At 49.8% G+C, this 21,203-nt stretch overlaps 1 protein-coding gene across 9 annotated transcripts in view; it reads right to left on the reverse strand.

Annotated features, from left to right (window-relative positions):
- Positions 1-20,842, reverse strand: part of TVP23A (trans-golgi network vesicle protein 23 homolog A) — a 43,503-nt gene extending 22,661 nt beyond the window's left edge. The window contains exons 1-5 of one of the 9 annotated variants that reach the window (XM_069570787.1): positions 20,463-20,707; positions 9,897-9,984; positions 9,286-9,658; positions 8,933-9,012; positions 4,830-4,965 (exon numbers count right to left, since the gene is read on the reverse strand). In XM_069570787.1, the coding sequence (XP_069426888.1) occupies positions 4,830-4,965; positions 8,933-9,012; positions 9,286-9,658; positions 9,897-9,966 (659 nt within the window). In that variant the 5' untranslated portion in view covers positions 9,967-9,984; positions 20,463-20,707. Of the gene's footprint in view, positions 1-4,829; positions 4,966-8,932; positions 9,013-9,260; positions 9,659-9,896; positions 9,985-19,643; positions 19,808-20,119; positions 20,380-20,462 lie in introns of those variants that run through there. The other 8 variants (XM_069570790.1, XM_069570789.1, XM_069570795.1 and 5 more) reach the window with 8 other exon arrangements.
- Between the last annotated feature and the right edge of the window lie 361 nt (positions 20,843-21,203).

Below are 21,203 nucleotides of genomic sequence, written 5' to 3' on the forward strand. Positions count from 1 at the left end.
ATTTCTCTGAATCCAAACCCCAGAGAGAGCAAGAGAATAATCTAAACAGCATTCTCAACCAGGGGCAATTCTGCGTTCTCACTTGGCAGAGTCTGGAGTCACCTTTGGTTGTCACAGCTGGGGGAGGGGGGCAGCGTTACTGGCATCAAGTGGGTGGAGTCCACGGAGGCTGCTAAAATCCTGCAACACACAGCACAGCCCCCACAAAGAACTAGCCAGTCCCAAGTATCCACTCCAGTGTTCTTGCCAGGAAAATCCCATGGACAGAGAAGCCTGCAGGCTACAGTCCACAGGGTCGCAAGGCACAGTTGAGTGACAGAGCACACAGATGTATCAGTGCCGAGGGCTGAGAAAGCCTGCTCTGCAAACGAGGGGCAGTTCCACACTCTCCTCTACACAAGGAAAATATGAAGGGCTCCCGGGAGGAAGCAGATGATGGAAGGCCTGGAAATGCTGATCCCAGGGCAGTGCCTGTCCCCAAGGATCCCCACCTGCATGAACACCTAAAGCTCCCCGAAGCACAGTCTAACCTAAGATGCCACTCCAGAGCCAGATCTAATGGCTCAAATCCCCACCTTGCAACTGCACAGCTGTGTGACCTCGGCTCGGGCCAATACCTCAACTCTTTCCTTCAATTTCTTCCATCTTGAAATTAATTTAAAAAGAAAATCACAGTATCGACTTCACAGGTTTGAGAAAAAGTGAAAGTTGCTCATTTGTATCCAACTCTGCGACCCCTACGGACTGTAGCCCACCAGGCTCCTCTGTCATGGAATTCTCCAGCCAAGAATACTGGAGTGGGTTGCCATTCCCTTCTCCAGAGGATCTTCCCCACCCAGGGATTGAACCTGGGTGTCCTGCATTGCAGACAGATTCTTTACCATCTCAGCCACCAGGGAAGCCCTCATAGGTTTGTAATACAGCTTAAATGAATATTATGAGTAACATAGCAGTGCCCGCATATAGTAAGTAAGTGTTTGCTATTATTTTTCACTCAATCTAACTTCCCCTTAAAAGCAGCCAAGAATTTCATCTGGAGCTTGCTTTGAGGAACAGCTTTGCGTGTCTATCACGGAAAGATGAATGGACAGTGGGACACTTCTTGAAAGACAAAACATTATCCTACTTGATAGGCTAGGCACGGATTATGATTCCACGTGATTTCTGCCTTGGGTCCTGGCCCCACCAACAGGGGACTTCCTGTGGTGCCTGAGACCAGAGGGTAGCAGTCCCCTCAATTTAAGCCCCATTGGGCTGAACTAGGACCAACCACGGAACACTGACCAAACCCCACCAGCAAACCAGCCCTGACAACTGAGACCATCCTCAGATCCAATAACTCTGTCAGGAGCAAGAGGACATCATCCCACTTCAGATGGGAATCCACTGGAAATCACAACATGTGGGTCCAAATGAATTTTGTGAAGACAGTGCTTTGAAAGCATAAACCAAACTTTCCATCCGACGGACAGTCCCCAGCTTCAGGGACAATCCCAGTGTGACATCCTGTTGCAACTGAGGCTCCACTCCAGCTCTGCCCAGAGTCAGGACACCAAAGTCACACTTATGATCAGAGAATAGGTGCCGTTTATGAAGCACACACAAGGTGTCAGTGGTCCCGCTGCCCTCATCACATATACTTTCTTCACCCAATTGAGTCCTCCTCACACAGCCTGCGATAGAGCTAACCTCATCTCCATTTTACAGATGAGAAAATAGAGAAGGGAGCTGCGGAGTCCCTCAGTGAGATGAAGATACTATGTCTCTGACTTGTTTCCTTCTAGAGAACCACATAAACAGGTGTGTGTATGCATGTACGCTCAGTTGTGTCAGATTCTTTGTGACCCCATGGACTGTAGCCCTCCAGGCTCCTCTGTCCATGGAATTTCCCAGGCAAGACTACTGGAGTGGGCCATTTCCTACTTCAGGGGATTTTCCTGACCCAGGGATCAAACCCATGTCTCTTGCATCTCCTGCGTTGGCAAGCGAATTCTTCATCATTTCGCCACCATATATGAAAGCCTATTTGCATCTTGTGAGGCTGTCTGCCAAGTCAAACCCACAACCACAGTTAGTTGGCTGGGGAATGGTGGAGCCAGGACCCAATCCTGGGACTGTCTGAACTTGAGTCCAGGCTCCTCCTGCTCCTCAAGGCCGCTGGAAGCCCTGGATACTCACTAAAAATTGGTCTGCAACACAGCATGGCTAAAACAGTTACCATTTAGCCAAGCCAGAGAACTGAAAACATATATTCAAACATAAACTTGTACCTGAATGTTCATACGTGTGTGCTAGCGTGGGTGCGTGTGTGCATGCTCAGTCACTCAGTCGTGTCCGACTCTTTACAACCCCCTGAACTGCGGCCTTCCAGACTCCTCTGTCCACGCAATTCTCCAGGCAAGAATACTGGAGTGGGTTGCAGTTTCCTCCTCCAGGGGATCTTCCTGACCCAGGGCTCGAACCCGCATCTGCTATATCGGCAGGCGAATCCTTTACTACTGAGCCACCCGGGAGGCCCCCACGTGAATGTTCACAGCGTTATTCATAAGAACCGAGAGAGCAAAGGGAACTCAAGTGCTCATCAACGGATGAAGGATACAGAAAATGTACTCTAGCCAGCCAATGAAATATGATTCAGCCATAAAAAGTAGTGAAGGACATGCCAAAACACAAATGAACCTTGAAAACATTATGCTCAGTGAGAGAAGCCAGATAAAAGGCCACATACTGTATGATCCCATTTACATGAAGTGTCCAAAGTGAGCAAATTCAAAGGGATGGAAAGTAGATTAGTGGTTTCCAGGGGCTGGGGGAGGGGAGAAATGGGAATTGACTGCTTGAAGGGTCCAGGACTCCCATCCAGGGTGATGAAAAAGACAAGACAGTGAGGGTGACTGCACAACCTTGTGGATATACTAAAAACCACACTGAATTGTATAAACTGTGAGTTTATGACATGTGAACATTTCAGTAAAAACATATACCACACACACAACATGATACCAGAAGCAAAGATAGCAAAAGTAAAAATCATAAATGGAACTACGCAAAATTTAAAAACTTTTGTTCACTGAAGGACACCATCAATAGATTGGAAAGGTAACCAGTGAAATGGGAGAAAACATTTGCAAATCATATGTTTCATAAGACCTTAATATCCAGAATATATTTTAAAAATGCCAACCACCAAACAACAACAAAAAATCCAATAACCCATTAAAGAACAGGGAAAGGGCTTTGGACGGACATTTCTCCAAACATGGTGCGCCAGTGGCAAACATGCACACAAGCAGCAGCTCAATGTCACTAACCATTAGGGAAAGGCAGTCAGATCTATAACAAGACACCAGCTCGCATCCATCAGGATGGCTACTCTGAAAAAAATAAAAAATGAAAAGTAAAATAAAAAAAACAAAATAACAGTTGCTGGTGAGGAGGTAGAGAAATTGGAAACTTGTGCATGGCTGGTGGGATTGTGAAATGCTTCAAGTGTTATGGAAAATAGTATGAAAGTTCCTCAAGAAGTTAAAACCAGAATTCCCATATGACCCAACAAGCCCACTTCTGGGTATCTATCAAGAATTGAAAACAGGGTCTTAAAGAGATATTTGTACATCCATGTTCATTGCAGTAATATCTACAAGAGCTAAAACATGGAAGCAACCGAAGTGTCCACTGACAGATGAATGGATAAACAAAGTGTGGTCTGTACACACAATGAAATATTCTTCAGCCTTTAAAAGGAAGGAAACTGACATATGATAGAGCATGGTGAACATTGAGGACATTATGTTAAGTGAAATAAGCCAGCACAAAAAGACATATTCTCTATGATTCTATTTACATGAAGTATCTAAAGTTGTTAAATTCAGGGACTTTCCTGGTGGTCCAATGGCTAAGATTCTGTGCTACCAATGCAGGGCGCCCGGGATGGATCCCTGCTCAGCGAACTTGATCTCACATGCTGCAACTAAGGGTTCGCTTGCTGCAACTAAAGACCCTGCATGCCACAACTAAGACCCAGAGCAGCCAAATAAATAAATATTTAAAAAAAAAAGACTCCATGCTTCCATGGCAGAGGGTGTGGGTTCGATCCTTGGCAGGGGAGTTAAGATCTCTCACACTGAGAGGCATAGCCAAAAAGCAAAAAAATTAAGTTGTCAAATTGGGGGAGGAGGGAATAGAGAGTTGGTATTGAAGGGGAAAGAGTCTCATTTGTAGATGAAAAAGTCCGGGAGATCCGTTTTACGACAACATAAATATATTTAACAGTACTGAACATTCAAAAATGGTAAAGTTTATGTTGTGGGTTTTTTTCCACACTAAAAAAAGTAAAAAAGAAAAGAAAAAAAAAGCAGCCCACTGGGGAAAAACACACACAGCATCACTATTAATAACATTTCCTCTACCTGCCCAGGTGTGCTACAGAGTCACATCCTTCACTGATTCAGCAAGGTGCTCTCCCCACCACACTGCACTTCACTGACCCGGAACCAGGGACAAGAAGGGAAGGGGCCAAGTCTCTATCCCCAGGGCTTAGCCAGCACCTATACACAGATGCTGGATAAACATGTGCTGAACAAACTGTACATAGCAATCACGTGGGGAGGCCAGGTTGGTACAGGTACCCTTTCTTCACAGATGGGTCAATGGCGGCTTAACAAGGCAAGAGGAACACTGTTCAGAATCACAAAGCCAGCAAGCAGTAAAGGCAGACGCAGCCCTGAAACCCCAGACTCCCGCTTCAGGACCCCTTCCATAACCTCACCTCCCTTCAGAGTCAACCTGGAATCCATTTCAACATGGAATTTACAAATAACAATTCTCACCTGCTGCTGCTGCTGCTGCTGCTAAGAAGCTTCAGTCGTGTCCAACTCTGTGCGACCCCATAGACGGCAGCCCAGCAGGCTCTGCTGTCCCTGGGATTCTCCAGGCAAGAAGACTGGAGCAGGCTGCCATTCCCTTCTCCAATGCATGAAAGTGAAAAGTGAAAGTGACGTCGCTCAGTCGTGTCCTACTCGTCAAGACCCCATGGACTGCAGGGGGTCGTCTGTCGATGGGATTTTCCAGGCAAGGTCATTACAGAGAATTCAGTAGAGTTCCCTGTGCTATAGAGTAGGTCCTTATTTGTTATCTATTATATATATGAGTGAGTGAGAGTCGCTCAGTTGTGTCTGACTCTTTGTGACTCCATGGACTGTAGCCTGCCAGGCTCCTCTGTCCATGGAATCCTCAAGGCAAGAACACCGGAGTGGGTTGCTGTTTTCTTCTCCCAGGCATCTTCCCAACCCAGGGTTTGAACCCAGGTCTCCCACATTGCAGGCAGCTTCTTTACCATCTGAGCCACCAGGAAACCCCTACTCATGATAGTATTTATATTCATATATGCAGTATGTGTATGTCAATCCCAATTTTCCAATTTATTCCTCCTCTCTTACCCCTGATAACCATAAGCTTGTTTTCTACATCTGTTAGTCTATTTCTGTTTTGTAGATACATTTGTTTGTACCCCCCTTTTTTTTTAGATTCCACATATAAATGATATCATCTGTATATTCTTGAGCATCAGAATCAACTAGAGATGCTCATCCTGTGGGAATCCGGTAGAGTGTCCAGGGCTGGACCAGAAATGTGCATTAGGCACACCAGAGGATTACGGGATTGGAAGCTCTCAGGCACACACAGGTCCATGACCTGCTACCTCCCAGATAGCTGAATGCCGGCCACGTGACCCCCCCCACCCCCGCCCAATCAGATCCAGCCTCTCTGCCCTGCAGCCAATCAAACCTGGCTGTTGGAGCATTCCACCACAAGCCAACAAAGACAACCCTGGACTCAACATCTTTCCCGCATAAGTGCCCTTCCACCTGGGTCCCAAGGCCAGAAGGCTGGGCATCACCCTTGACTATCCCCATCTGTACCCACATCTTGATCACCACCAAGGCTGGCTGATTCTGCCTCCTCTGTGCCCCTCCACTTCCCTTCACCAGCCCTGCCAGCGCCCTGGCCCAAGCTCCCAGCTTCTGTTTCGTGATTCCTTCTGCCCTTGAGCCTCTGCTCTAACTACTTTCCAGTAAACCAGTGTGAACTCCTTAAGCTCTTGCTCTCCCCTCTAAGCCTTTGCGTGTGCTCACTCCACGTCTCTTAGTTAACTCCTACCCATCCTTTGGCCTCAGCTTAGCTGTCACTTTCTCCCCTGGCCAGCATAAAGGCCCAAGCTTTTGCCAGTCACAGCATTTTTTTAATATATTTAAATGTATTTATTTTTATCTGGAGGATAACTGCTTTACAATACTGTGCTGGCTTCTGCCATACATCAACATGAATCAGCCACAAGTATACACATGTCCCCTCCCTCTTGGACCTCCCTCCCACTTCCCACTCCATCCCAGCCCTCGAGGTTGTCACAGAGCCCCGGTTTGAGTTCCTTGTGTCACACAGCAGATTTCCACGGGTTATCTAATTTTACATTTGATAAAGTATATGTGTCAATACTACTCTCTCAATTCATCCCACCCTCTCCTTCCCCCTCTGAAATCGCAGCATTTAAAACACTGAACCATAACAGCCATGGGCATGCCTATACCCTACACCCCGACACCAGCGGTTTCCAACCCGGGAAAGTTTGCCTCCCAGGGAACACTTGGCACTGTCTGCAGACCTCACTGGTGGGATGCTCCTGGCATGTGGTGAACGGAAGCCAGAGATGCTGCTAAATATCCTAAATGCACAGGACATCCTCACCACCAAGAGGAACCTGGCCCCAAATGTCAGCACTGCCGAGGCTGACCGTCCCTGCTCCAGACCAGACCACGCCATAGAGGTAGGGGGTGTGTCCTGTACACCACGTGTCCCCAACCACCAGCCCAGACGTGGGCATACAGGAGGAGCTCAGTGAAGACTGAGTCAGCTGTAGTGAGGTGAAGGAACCTAGAGTCTGTTATGCAGAGTGAAGTTAAGTCAGAAAGACAAATATCATATATGAACACATATATATGGAATCTAGAGAATGGTACTGATGAACCTATATGCAGGGCAGAAATAGACACATAAGCCGTAGAGAACGGACTTATGCACACCGTGGGGGAAGGAGAGGGTGGGACAAATTGAGAGTACATTGACTTACATACACTACCATGTGTAAGACAGACAGCTGGAAAGAAACTGCTGCAGAAACACAGGGAGCGCAGCCCGGTGCTCTGTGACCTAGAGGGCCGGGGCAAAAGGAGGGTGGTCCGAACGGAGGGGATATATCTATTCTTGCCGCTGAGTCACGTAGCTGTACAACAACAACTAGCACGATATAAATCCTCCAATTAAATTTAAAAAGACAACAACACTGAACACATAATGAGTTTAGATGATCTAGAAGATATCCCAGGATTCCAGTTCTCTCACAGTATCTTTCTTTAAAGACACCCATTGGTCACTACGGTAGGTTGAACAATCCCTCCATCCAGGGCCCTGAACCCTGGAAACTGTGAATGTCACTAAGTTGCTATGGTAAAGGGGTGTGATCAAATTAAAGATCTTCAGGGGGGAAGCTTACCCTGCATTATCCAGGTGGGTCCGAAAATGCAACCACAAGTAAGCCAGTAAGAGGAAGGCAGAGGGAGACTGATACAGAGGAAAAAGCAATGTGAAATAAAAGTGAGGCTGGATGCTACAATGCTCGTCTTGAGAGCCAGAGGAAGGAGTCACCAGCCAGCAAACCACTGGAAGCTGGAAAAGGCAAGAAATGGATTTTTCCCCTAGAACCTCCAGAGGGAGTGTGTCCTGTGGACACTTTAGTTTCAGCCCAGTGAAACTGATTTTGGCCTTCAGAACTATGAAAGAATAAATCTCTGTTGTTTTAAGCCAACACTACATCTGGCTGGGGGCTTCCCAGGTGGCTCAGACAGTAAAGAATCTGGCTGCCAGTGCAGGAGACGTGGGTTCGATTTCTGGGTGGGAAAGATCCCCTGGAGGAGGAAAAGGCAACCCACTGCAGTATTCTTGCCTAGGAAATCCGGTAGACAGAGGGGCCTGGTGGGCCAAGGTCCATGGGATCACAAAAGAGTCAGATACGACTGAGCGACTAAAACAACAACGATATCTCACTGGCCAGAGTTGAAAGAGGGACAAGAATAAAAATTCAAGCCCTTGTCCACCTCTCCAGCCTCCTGCCAACCCCTGTCTACTCCCCTACTACTCACCCAGACACAGTGGCTTTCCTTCGACCTTCCAAACACAACCCCAGGCCCTTAAACCTGCTTTTCCTTCTTCAAGGAAGGTTTTGGTCAAAGCCTCCCATGACTGGCTGCCTCTCATCACTCAGTTCAGTTCAGATGTTCAGTTGTGTCCGACTCTTTGCAACCCCATGGACTGCAGCACGCCAGACTTCCTTGTCCTTCACTATCTCCCAGAGTTTCCTCAACTCATGCCTATTGAGTCAGTGATGCCATCCAACCATCTCATCCTCTGCTGCCCCCTTCTCCTTTTGCCCTCAACCTTTCCCAGCATCAGGGTCCTTTCCAATGAGTGGGCTCTTTGCATCAAGCAGCCAAAGTATTTGAGCTTCAGCATCAATCCTTCCAATGAATGAATATTCAGGACTGATTTCCTTTAGGATTGACTGGTGTGATTTCCTTGCAGTTCAAGGGGCTCTTCAGCATCACAATTAAAAGCACAAGGCTGCTAGCCTCCCCAGTGACTTTCTCTTTCATCACCCTGTTTTCTTCCCAACTCTTATCACACTAATTATCTTGTTAACATCTTTGTTCACCTGTTAGTCCCCTCCCCCCCAAGACCACAGAATAGGAGGGCAGGACCTTGTCTGATCTGTCCTGGGTGTGTTGGGAGCCCGACGTCTGGTACATCCTGAATGAATGAACCTGAATGAATAAATCTGCAGCACTGAGTGTGCCTGCCCAGCTACCGGGTCAGAACGCACCTGATCTTGGCTTTCCGAAACGCCAGCTCCTCCTCGTTGCCAAAGTCCAAGGACACATCCTCAGTATCGTCCACCAGGGCCTGGGGACATCAATGGAGAGACACAGGCCCTTCTCAGCGGTGCACGGGCCCTCTGGCCACGACCCTCTCTGCGGGCGGGGCCCCTACCCTTCTCCACCCTCCCGCCCACCTGGGGTCCAGCGCAGGCCCAAGCCCCGGCTCTCGCATCCCTCCCCCTCCTCCTCTTCCTCCAGCTTCTCCTAGCCCTCTGGAAGGCTCCCAGCATCCTTGCCACCACCCTCCCATCTCCGGCATCCCCGCGGCCCTACCTGCTTCATCCTTCCCAGAGCCCACCTGGAGGCCACAACCCCGCCTCCGGCTGCACCTCTCGCTGCGGAAGGGCTGGGATGCCTGGCTGGCAGCGGCGGGGGACGCGGGGGCGGCGGCAGTGGGGGTCGGAGCCCGAGCCCCCGGTGCAGCCTCCTTGCTGGTCTCCGGTGGGGGAGGGGCGCGCGGGCCCCAGAGCGCAGTCGCGGGCGGGGGAGGTGGGCTCGACTGCCCGGGCGGGGGCGGGGCTTGGGAGGGTCCCTCTGCCCGGGCTCTCTGGGAACACCGCCTAGGAGAGGGAGCTGATGCCCCATGCAAGGATGGAGGGTGAAGACGGAGCGGCGGCTGGGAGGGGACGATTCGGGCTCAGAGGCGGACTCGGGAACCCAGATCGGTGATCCTGGAGGAGTAGAGCGAGTGGGTCAGTGAACCAGGTGGATGTTCCATAGATGTCGACCGAGGGAGGGAGCGAGTGCAAGAATGAATCTCAGTGTTGGGCAGCCTCTCTCTAGGCTGGAGAAGGCCTGTGTTTCCGCAAACCCTCGACCCCAAAGAATTCCCTAGGGCCTTAATTAAAAACAATTTCCCAGGCCAACAGGGGAGATTCATAAAGCCTGGAATGGAGTTCCGGATTCTGCCTTTTAACAGGTGAATCTGCTGCAGCTGCGGCGTGGGTCCCACGGCCGCCCACCGGGACGTTGCCTCCATCCTGGTGCCAGACACACACTGTGGACAAAGTAACTATTATTAGCAGTAATAGTAGAGTTTCTGCTTCCCTGGTGGCTCAGTAGTAAAGAACATGCCTGCCAATGCAAGCAATGCAGGTTCAGTCCCTGGTCCAGGAAGATCACCTGGAGAAGGAAATGACAACCCACTCGGTCATTCTTGCCCAGAAAATCCCATGGACAGAGGAGCCTGGCTGGCTACAGTCCATGGGGTCCCACAGAGTCAGACACGATTTAGCGACTGAGCAATAACAACAACAACAAACGGATATAAAAGCCTTCCCAGTTATCTCCCACAAAGGAAGGCTTTGTCACCAGATAGCTTTTCCTGGCCTGGGACAGGGTCACTCCCCTCTACTTTCTGCCCTCACCTCCTCCTGGCCACCCACATAGGAGCAGAGGTCAAAGAGTCTCGATGCCAAGGCCCCTAGTCCTGCCTTTTGCCCTCCCTCCATGGGCAGTAGGGACCTGTCTTCCATCCCTGGTGACTCAGAAAAGTGCTGGTGGTTTCCAAGGTCCCAACACAATTCACTCCCTGCTGATCCCTGCAGGGGTGGGTGGCTGCCAGGAGGGAGGGGTAGGGAGCAGAGGTGCCAGAAGGTACCTAAGCTCTGAGCCTTGGGCAGGCATTACCTAAACTGATCCCACGAAGGGTCTGCCAGGTGTGTGTGGAGGGAGGGTACTTTCTCCTGGAATGTACCCTCTTGGGAGTCAGGGGGTCTGGGAGCCTGCATTGATAACAGCACCCCCGTGATGCTAATGTTGCAGGCCTCTGGACCACCCTTTGAACTGCAAGGATCTCAACCACCAGAGAGCTTCCTTGGTGACTCGGCAGTAAAGAATCCCCGCAATGCAGGAGATGCTGGTTTGATCCCTGGGTCAGGAAGATCCTGGAGAAGGATATGACAACCCATTCCAGTATTCTTGCCTGGGAAATCCCATGGACAGAGGAGCCTTGCAGACTATAGTCCATGGGGTCCCAAGAGTTGGACATGACTTAGCAACCAAACCACCACCAAAGCCTGGCTTTCTAGAAAAGCCTGTTGGCTCTTCCAGCCCAAAGCCTGCTCCAGGCAAAGAAGAGTGTCACGCTGAGAGGTTAGGGTACCCTAAGCTACCCTCCCCAGCTTGGCTGCAACTGCCTGGGAGGGATAATGGGGAGGGGGTGGAGGGGAGACAAGGGACCACAGCAGAGGGCAGGTGAGGGTGAGAAGCCGTTACAGAACATTTAGGGGCTTTTCCTCTGATTCTGAGAATCACCAGCTGCTGGTGTCTGTTAAGTTGGGGCTCAGAGAGTCCTCAAGGGGGTGAGGAGGTAGGAAAGCCCCCTTGGAACCCCCATTTGGGGTCAAACTGTCATTCTCAGTCCTCAGGTTGGGGGTACCTGGAGAAGAGTCTCAGCCCCAACCACGTGGAAGCCACATGCTCCTGAGCTTTCCTCAGGGGGCCGCTGGCTGAGAGTGCAGAGGTGGGGGCCAGAACTGGGGGCTCTGGGGAAAGTGCTCCCTCCCTCTCTTCCTGCTACACCTGGATGATCCTCTGCAGAGTCAGCCTGTGGAGTTTCAGAGTGGGCAGAGAGCCGGAGGATTCTGCAGGAAATTAATCATTGGCTTTGAAACCAGCTGCAGTGGTTTAACCAGGGTCTGAGTGCTCAATCGTGTCTGACTCTTTGCGACCCCATGGACTATAGCCAGCCAGGCTCCTCTGTGCATGGGATTCTCCAGGCAAAAAATTGGAGTGGGTTGCCATTTCCCTCTCTAGGAGATCTTCCTGACCCAGGAATCAAACCCATGTTTCCTGCATTGCAGGTGGAGTAACCTAGGGCTGCAGGTTAAATGCAGATTCCAGGGCCCCTGAAGCTCCAGGGCCAGTCCCGGGAATCTGCTTTTAATAAGAACAGTGGGGAATCCTTGGGTTCAGAGACTTCTAGGAAACACTGACCGTCTCCCCTCACACCAGCATCACTGAATATGACTATTGAATCCTGCCTCGAGTCACCTCTGCTGGTCTTGGCCCAGGAGAGGCTTGGGAACAGAGCTTTGAGAAACAGCCCCCAGCTCTGGTCCCTGCAGTGTGGCTTCCAGCACTGAAGCCAGAACGACTGAAGGGAAGGGGCTCCAGGCTCAGGCAGGCACTGGCCTCTGGATGGTCCTTGGAGGTGGACCTGTAGAGTCAGGCAACCCAGCTGGGAATGTGATTTCGCCACTCCCTGTCTGGGTGGCCTGGGGCAGGAGGCTTCAATTCTCTGGCCTCAGTCTCCACATCTGTAAAATGGGACCACACCTCCTCTCACCTGGCTGGGATGATGCAAGGACTAGAGAAAACACATGTTGAGTGCTTTGCTCAGAGTAGGGGTTCAGGAAATAGTGGCCCTGGTAATACTGCCTGTGGTCATCAGGAGAAGAACTTAGGGCCCAAGAAACCCCTGTGGGCTGGATAGCTATGTGTGCAGCTCTTGGTCCCCCCATTAAGGTGGATATCCCTCAGCAGAAGGAATGACTCTGGCCTGAAGCTCAGGCCCTATGTGTGCTGCCCAGCCCACAGGGCTTCCATTCCCCATCTGTGTGTGCCTGGGAAAAATTGCAGCCAGAACAGGGTACCTTGCGTGGCCCTCTGCCTGAGACAGGACCCCACAGGCCTGGACCAGAAAGCAAAGGCTTGGATTGGATCAATATGACCAAACGTGGGAGTTCATAGCCTGGCTGGGGGAGGTGGGAGAGGTCGGCCTGAGTGGACCATGCTGGGCTCCGAGCCACACAGACTTTCTGCTCCTTATTCTGCAGAAGAAAGGTGGGTGGCACAGAGGGTTAAGTAGTGAGTGTGAGGAGGGTGTGTGTGATCAGGCCTGGGGCTGGCAAAGGTGCTGAGCTGCCCTCATCCCCTCTCAGGCAGGGGGAGTGGCAGCCCCCAGGCCTGCCATTTCTGGGCCAGCAGCCCCTTTTACCCTCTCGGCCTGGCATCCCCACTGGTTCCTAAGATCCGCCCCCTGGCACCTGGCAGTGGTCCTGCTTTCCCCCACGTCGGGTTACCAGATCTAGCAAGTAAGAGTCAGGGGCCTGCAAGAGAACACAGCAAAACTCTTTCTCACATAAATCATATCAATGTTTTCTTAGGTCAGTCTCCCAAAGCAATATAAATAAAAGCAAAAATAAATTTCTAATCAAACTCATAAGCTTTTGCACTGCAAAAGAAACTGAAAACAAACAGAAGAAACAAGCTCCAGAATGGGAGAAAATATTTGCAAATGATGCAACTGACAGGGGTTTAATTTCCAAGATAAAGAAGCAGCTCATACAGCTCAAAATAAAAATAAACAAACAGCCCAATCAAAAAATGGGCAGAAGACCTAAATAGATATTTCTCCAAAGAAGACATACAGATGGCCAACAGGTCCATGGAAAGATGTTCAATATCACTAATTATTAGAGAAATGCAAATCAAAACTACAACAAGGCAGAATCGCCATTCTCACACCAGTCAGAATGGCCACCACCAAAACATCTACAAATAATAAGTGCTACCTTCCTACACTGCTGATGGGAATACAAATTGGTGCAGCCACTGTGGAGAACAGTATGGAAGTTCCTTAACAAACTGAACATAGAGTTTCCATATGATCCAGCGATCCCACTCCTGGGCATACATATCTGGAGGAAATTCCCATTTAAAAAGATACACGCACCTCAATGTTCATAGCAGCACTGTTTACAATAGCCAAGACATGGAAGCAACCTACATGTCCATCGACAGATGAATGGATAAAGAAGATGTGATATATATACTACTCAGTCATAAAAACAAATGAAATAATGCATTCTATACCAATGTGGATGAACCCAGAGATTACCACACTAAGAGAAGTAAGCAAGACCAATATCATATGTTATCACTTATGAGTGGAATCTAAAAAAGAAAAAACAGTACCCATGAACTTGTTGACTGGACAGAAACAGACTCACAGACATAGGTTACCAAAGGGGAACTGGAGGAGGGAAAAATTAGGAGTTGGGGATTAGCAGAAACACACTGCTATATATAATATAGATGAAGAACAAGGTCCTATTGTATACATAGAAAATTATATTCAGTATCCTGTCATAAGCCATAATGGAAAAAAACGTGTAACTGGATCACTTTGCTGTATACTTGAAACTAACATAATACTGTAAATCAGCTATATTTCAATAAAAAATAAATAAATAAGAGTCCTGGTGAAACTGAACTTGAGGTAAATAACTTTTTAGTATAAGTATGTCCCATGCAATTTGGGGGATGTACTTACACTAAAAAAATTATCAATTTTCTCAACTTCGAATTTACCTGGTGTCCTCCATTTCCTCTGGCACCCCATAGTTCCAGGTCAGAGTGCATCCAGGCCCATGAAGCCAGGGTCTCCCACCTGGGGGACTGCCCAGCTGCCCCCTGGCCTCTGACCTTTCTGCTTCCCCGCAGAAGCTGCACCCACTTCACAGGCCTGCTCCCACCTGACCTGGGCCCTGTCCTTCTCCAGACACAGCCGGTGCCCGGGAAGGCAGGGCAGAGGGCCGAGGGAGGAGGTGAGCCCCTCTTGGGGGCTTCTCTCAGGATCTCCGTCCACCTTGCCAGGGCGAGAGGGGTGGTGCCTGGGGTGAGCCCTGGATTTCTGTCTATATGGGCCCCAGCTGCACCCGGGCCTCTGACTCCCCATCTGTGAAATGGGCAGAGATCCATTGCCCTGCACACTCCTGGGTCCTTCACTTGCTCAGCCCTCACCTGCTCTGTGCTCGATACCCTGGTCTAGACACAGGGCCATAGCACTTGGCAAGACACATAAGGTGCTTGCCCTCTTCGAGCCAGCACTCCAGTTGTAGATGGATTGTGTGCTGTTTAATCTCTAAGTCGTGTCTGACTCTGTGCAACCCCATGGACTGCAGCCCGCCAGGCTTTTCTGTCCATGGGATTTCCCAGGCAAGAACACTGGAGTGGGTTGCCATGCCCTCCTCCAGGGCATCTTCCCGACCCAGGGATCGAACCCTTGTCTCCTGCATTGCCAGGCGGATTCTTTACCACTGAGCCACCAGGGAAAACTGTAGATGGATAAAAACAACCAAATTTTTTTTAAAAAAGAAATCACAAAAGTTGTCTGAAAAGTCCACTCAATGCCCCAAACAATTGTCCCTGTCCAGCCTGGGAAGGCACTATGGAGCTGTTGAAATGGGGTGAAACCGGATGGAGGTGTTCTGTCAGCATCAGATACACACCGGGGTTTGAAGGATTAGTAGGAAGAAAGGATGTAACATATTTTCTCACAATTTTTAAACGTCTCCCACACTGAAATGATTGTGTATTGGGTTAAAGCGCAATTAAAATCAGCTTGCCCTGATTTTACTTTTTCACATGTGGCTAGGAGCACATTTCCTATGATGCATGTGGCTCACATTACATTTTTATTCTAGAGCGTGATCATCTGGGAATTCAAAAGGAGGACAGGGAAGTCACTCTGAACTGAGCCTCAGCATTGCAAAGAATTTTTATGCCCAGGTTGAAACAAATATAAACAGCGTAATAAACACTTGTGTACTTGTCCTGGTTCAAAATTCTCAGAACAGCTCTTCCTTTTGTATTAATCCATTCCCTATTTCCTTCTTCCGTATGACTTTTTTTTTTCTTGGTTGTGCCGGGTGTTTGTTTCAGCATGAAGGCAGGCTTAGTTGCCCTGCAGCTTGTGGGATCTTAGTTCCCTGACCAGGAATTGAACCCATGTCCGCTACATTGGAAGGCAGATTCTTTATCACCAGACCAGCAGAGAAAGTCCCCTTCTGTATGATTTTGAAGCAAACCCCAGCATCTTATCATTTCACTTTAATACTTTGATACATAGCTCTGAAAATGGACTCTTGGAAAAACAAAATCACAGCAATCCCGCTCCTAAGTACAGCCCCAAGAGAACTGAAAACATGCTTATAAAATACCTTGTACAGGAATGTTCAGACAGGCATCATTCTTAGTAGCCCAAGCGTAGAAACAGCCCAAATGTCTGTCAGTTGTTGAGGATTAAACAAAACTCACGCTATCCATATGATGAATAATCTTTTGCAATAAAAAGGAATGAAGTGAAGACTTCCCTGGTGGTCCAGTGGTTAAGAATCTGCCTTGCAATGCAGGGGATGTGGTTTGACCCCCGGTCAGGGAACTAAGATCCCACACACTGTGGGGCAACTAGACCCCAGCACCACAACTAGAGAAACGTATATGCACTGCAATGAAGACCCAGCAAAAAACACAAAACAGAGTGAAGCGCCCATACCTGCTACAGCCTCAATGAAATTTGCAAACATGATGCTCAGTGAAAGAGGCTGGATGCACATGTTACCTGATTCTATTTGTATGAAATGTCCAGAACTGGCAAATCCAGAGAGACAGAAAGCAGGTTAGTGTTTGCCAAGGGCTAGGGGATGACTTTTCATACTGTTCATGGAGTTCTCAGGGCAAAAAATCCTGGAGTGGTTTGCCATTGCCTCCTCCAGTGGGCCACGTTTTATCAGAACTCTCTACTATAACCTGTTTGTCTTGGGTGGCCTTGCATGGCATGGCTCATAGCTTCATTGAGTTAAGGGACATTGCCAGGAGAAATAGCAACAGCCTCAGATATGCAGATGATACCACTCTAATGGCAGAAAGTGAAGAGGAACTAAAGAGCCTCTTGATGAGGGTGAAAGAGGAGAGTGAAAAAGCTGGCTTAAAATTCAACATTCAAAAAACAGGAATCATGACACCCAGTCCCATCACTTCATGACAGATAGAAGGGGGAAAGTGGAAGCAGTGACAGATTTTATTTCCTGGGGCTCCAGAATCACTGCTGACAGTAACTATAGACATGAAATTAAAAGGCACTTGCTCCTTGGAAAGAAAGCTATGATAAACCTAGACAGCATATTAAAAAGCAGAGACATCATCACTTTCAGACTAAAGTCCAAAGCTATGGCTTTTCCAGTAGTCATGTATGGATGTGAGAGTTGGACTGTAAAGAAGGCTGAGTGCTGAAGAACTGATGCTTGAAGAATGTGATGCTGGAGAAGACTTTTGAGAGTCCCTTGGACTGCAAGGAGATCAAACCAGTCAATCCTAAAGGAAATCAACCCTGAATATTCATTGGAAGGACTGATGCTGAAGCTGAAGCTCCAATACTTTGGCCATCTGATGAGTAGAGCTGAGTTATTGAAAAAGACCCTGATGCTGGGAAAGATTGAAGGCAGGAGGAGAAGGGGATGACAGAGGATGAGATGGTTAGATGGCATCACTGACTCAATGGACATGAATCTGAGTAAACTCCAGGAGATGGTGAAGGACAAGGAAGCCTGGTGTGCTATAGTCCATGGGGCCACAGTGAGTCGGACATGACTGAGTAATTGAACAACAAGGGGATGACTGCTGGTTACTACAAAGTCTCTTTTGTGGGTGATGAAAATGTTCCTGAATTAGATAGTGGTGATGATTTCACAGTTTGGGGAATATCCTAAAACTCACTGCATGTTACACTTTAAAAGGATGAATTGTACGATATTCAAATTTTATGTCCATTTTAAAAAGCTTCCATATCGTCATGCCTAACACGATGACTAATAATCCTTTGTGTTAGAGATCTTATCCAAAATCCTGTCAGGGTTCATTTCCTGATTGTTTCTTAAATATTTTTATTTCCCAAAGTTTTTTCCAGTCCCATCCCAAGCAGGGCCACGCCATGCAGGTGAGTAACGCACAGATGGTCGTTAATTAGTCACTAAATCATGTCCGACTCTGCGACTCATGGACCGTAGCCCGCCAGGCTCCTCTGTCCATGGGGTTTTCCACACAAGAATACTGGAGTGGTGAAGAAAGCAATGGCACCCCACTGCAGGACTCTTGCCTGGAAAATCCCATGGACGGAGGAGCCTGGAAGGCTGCAGTCCATGGGGTTACTAAGAGTCGGACATGACTGAGCGACTTCACTTTCACTTTTCACTTCCATGCATTGGAGAAGGAAATGGCAACCCACTCCAGTGTTCTTGCCTGGAGAGTCCCAGGGATGGGGGAGCCTGATGGTGGGCTGCCATCTACAGGGTCACACAGAGTCAGACTCGACTGAAGCAACTTAGCAGCAGCGTCCTGGAGAGGGTTGCCCTTTCCTCCTCCAGGAGATCTTCCTGACCCAGGAATCGAACCTGCCTCCCCTGCTTGGCAGGAGGATTCTCTACCATGGAGCCACCAGGGAAGTCCTCTACGCAGATAGATCTCTAAACCAGAAGGTTCCCCTCCTCCCTCCTCTCGTACAATGTGTTTGTGAAGGACCCAGACCCTTGGTCTTTTGCATCTTCTCATGGTCTGTGTCCTGTGGCTTTCCAGGCGGTGGGGGACCCCACATTCTCAGACTGCTATGTAGGGCATTGCACCCCACCAGCTCTCCCCCAGTGGCAGCTGACTCGCCAAAGAAATACCACTGCAAGGTAGGGGCTGGCACAGAGCTGTGTGTTCAGTCAGAACACACGGAGTGTGTGGTTTGGTCATGTTTGACAGCTTTGCGACCCGTGGACTGTAGCCCACCAGACTCCTTTGTTCATGGAATTCTCTAGGCAAGAATGCTGGAGTGGGTTGCCATACCCTTTTCCAGGGGATCTTCCCCACCCAGGGATTGAACCCCAGTCTCCTGCCCTGGCAGGCAGATTCTTTACCATCTGAGCCTCCAGGGAAGCCTGTGACAGAGCCTGGGTGCTGGGTAAACAGCAGGACTAGGCCTTAACTACAGACTGTTACAGGAGTCTCGTCAGAGTCCCCAGCAAACAGGATTTCTCCCAGGCCCTCTTATCTTTCCACTTCGCACAGATTTCACAGGGCCCTCCACCCCTTCCATTTCTGCTGCCAGAGCTGTACCCTGTCCTGTACAAAGGTGGGAGCAGGAAACTTGGGTCTCCATCCTCAGGTAAGTGGTTCCCACCTTCCCCCTCCCATTAGGTGGACCCCAAACTCCCACCCTGGCTCATACAGCTTTGCAGGGCAGGACAAGCTCCCCTCTTTCAGCTCAGAGGCTCACTCTGCATCTGCGTGCTGGCCAGATTCCACCAGTCATTACAACACACCCACGTGGGTTTTTCCTTCCTCAGGGCCTTTGCACAGGCTGTTTTGTTTTGTTCTGTTTTTCTGCATCAGTGCCGCCTCGTGCACACACTGATTTATCATGGTGCTGATGACAAGGAGGCTCCAAGCCTCCTTTCCAGACCCTCAGCCTAATGACCCAGCTACCATCTCTACACCTTTGCTGTCTCTGTTTTGAGTTCTTGAGGGACTTTTCACGTGCCCCCTAACTCGTCCCTCTTGCTTGCTATGTTTGGTCATTCGTATTCTCTCAGAAATAGAATCTCAGCGCTGGGAGGAAAGGACCTTCTGTCTAGACTCACACCCAGCGGAAGTGGAAGAGCAGGTGTGTGAAGGCTCCAGGGCTGTGTAGGACAGCGATTCTCTCCCTACCCATCTCACAGATGGGGATATAGAGACCCAGACACAGCTGAGGTCCATCTGAATAGAAATCGAGGACTCCACTCGATGTTCCACCTGCTGTCAGGAAGGTGTGTGGGCGCGCCACGGGCAGCCCATGGGAGGAGCCCACTCCCCTCCTCGGCTCTCTGCCCTGCCTTCCTGGACACCTGCCATGGCTGGAGAGGGACAGGGCCCGGGTCAGGCGGGAGGAGGTCTGTGAAGTGGGTGCAGCTTCTGTGGGGCAGCAGGAAGGTGAGAGGCACGGGAACAGGTGGGCAGCTTCAGGGGCCTGGAGTCATAGGGTTCCCAGATGCAAGAGAGGACACCAGGTAAACCTGAAGTTGAGATAAACAACCGGTAATTTTTAGTACAGATATGTCCCGAATGGGCTTCCCTTGTAGCTCAGACAGTCAAGTATCTGCCCGAAATGTGGGAGACCCATGTTTGATCCCTGGGTCAGGAAGAGCCCCTAGAGAAGAGAACAGCTACTCACTCCAGTATTCTTGCCCGGAGAATCCCATGGACAGAGAAGCCTGGCAGGCTACAGTCTATGGGGTCTCAGAGCTGGACATGACTGAGCAACTAACACGGTCGCTCTCATGTCCCAAATATTGCATGCGACATACTTATCCTAAAAAGTTGCTTACCTCCAGTTCAATTCCACCAGGCTCCCTTATTCTTACTTGTTAGATCTGGCGCCCCAATTTGGGAGGGGGTGCAGGGGCACTGCCAGGTGCCAGGTAGGCAGATCCAGCAGGAGTGTGAGATGGGGCTGCTAGCCTGGGAAAGACAGGCATGGGGCTGCTGCTTCCTGCCCCTGCTCCCGCCTGATGGGGAATGGGGGCAGCTCAGGGCCTCTTCCAGCTCCAGGTCTGATCAAACACCCTCTACTCGCTGCTTAACCCTCTCTACCAGCCACCCTTGACCCACAAGATAAAGAGCAGAAAGTCTGCAAGGCTTAGGACCTGGCGAGCTCTGCGAGTTACTCACCTGCTGTGCGACTGTTTAGCCAATGGCAGTGTCCTAATGACACGGGCCCCTGCCTGGTGGGGAGGTATGAGAACTAAAGAGCTGGATGCTTTCGCTCTTTCTGCAGCCGGGTCACTGCGTGTCCGTTCACATAAGCCCTGCTGGCTGCTTAACCATGCGGAGGCCTTCTTCTCTCAAGTCCAGTGACGCTGCCTCCTTGTGCCAGAAGCTTGCTCTTTGCTCTGGTCTCTGCTCTCACCTGGAATGAGGGGGAGGCCCTGGCTAGGCCAGCAGGCCACTCCCCGGAGAAGGGAAATTCCAAAGCAGGGGACAAAAGGGACAGGCAAGCTTTGATGTGTCCAGCCTGGCTTCCCAAGCCATCTGACATCTCTCCAAGCTATGGAGGAGTTGGCCAACAGGCCAGAGAAGAAGGGCTCTTATCACTCAAGGGCTGGGCCAAGGGCAGAAATGTCAAGTTCACGGCAGGGCTGTTTCAGGGAGAGCGGGCTGTGGTTGGTACTCATCTTGAGCTCTGGCCTCCTGTTGGAGTGCTGAGAGCTTGGCGGGTCCCTCCCATGGGTGCAGTGCTGGGAAGATCGCAATGCTGGTCTCTCCCAGCAGCTGGAAGTCCAGTTTGTGTCCTGCCTGCATTAGAGAAGATGCCACAAGCGGACTCTGCTTGGTGGGGCCTACTGATCTTTTCTGCCTCACCCTCCTCCACCCATCATGCTCTGGGAAACCTGGGCCAGAGTCTAAGATCTC

The sequence above is a fragment of the Ovis canadensis genome, chromosome 24 (genome assembly GCF_042477335.2).
Source record: "Ovis canadensis isolate MfBH-ARS-UI-01 breed Bighorn chromosome 24, ARS-UI_OviCan_v2, whole genome shotgun sequence".
Classification (NCBI taxonomy): Eukaryota; Metazoa; Chordata; class Mammalia; order Artiodactyla; family Bovidae; genus Ovis; species Ovis canadensis.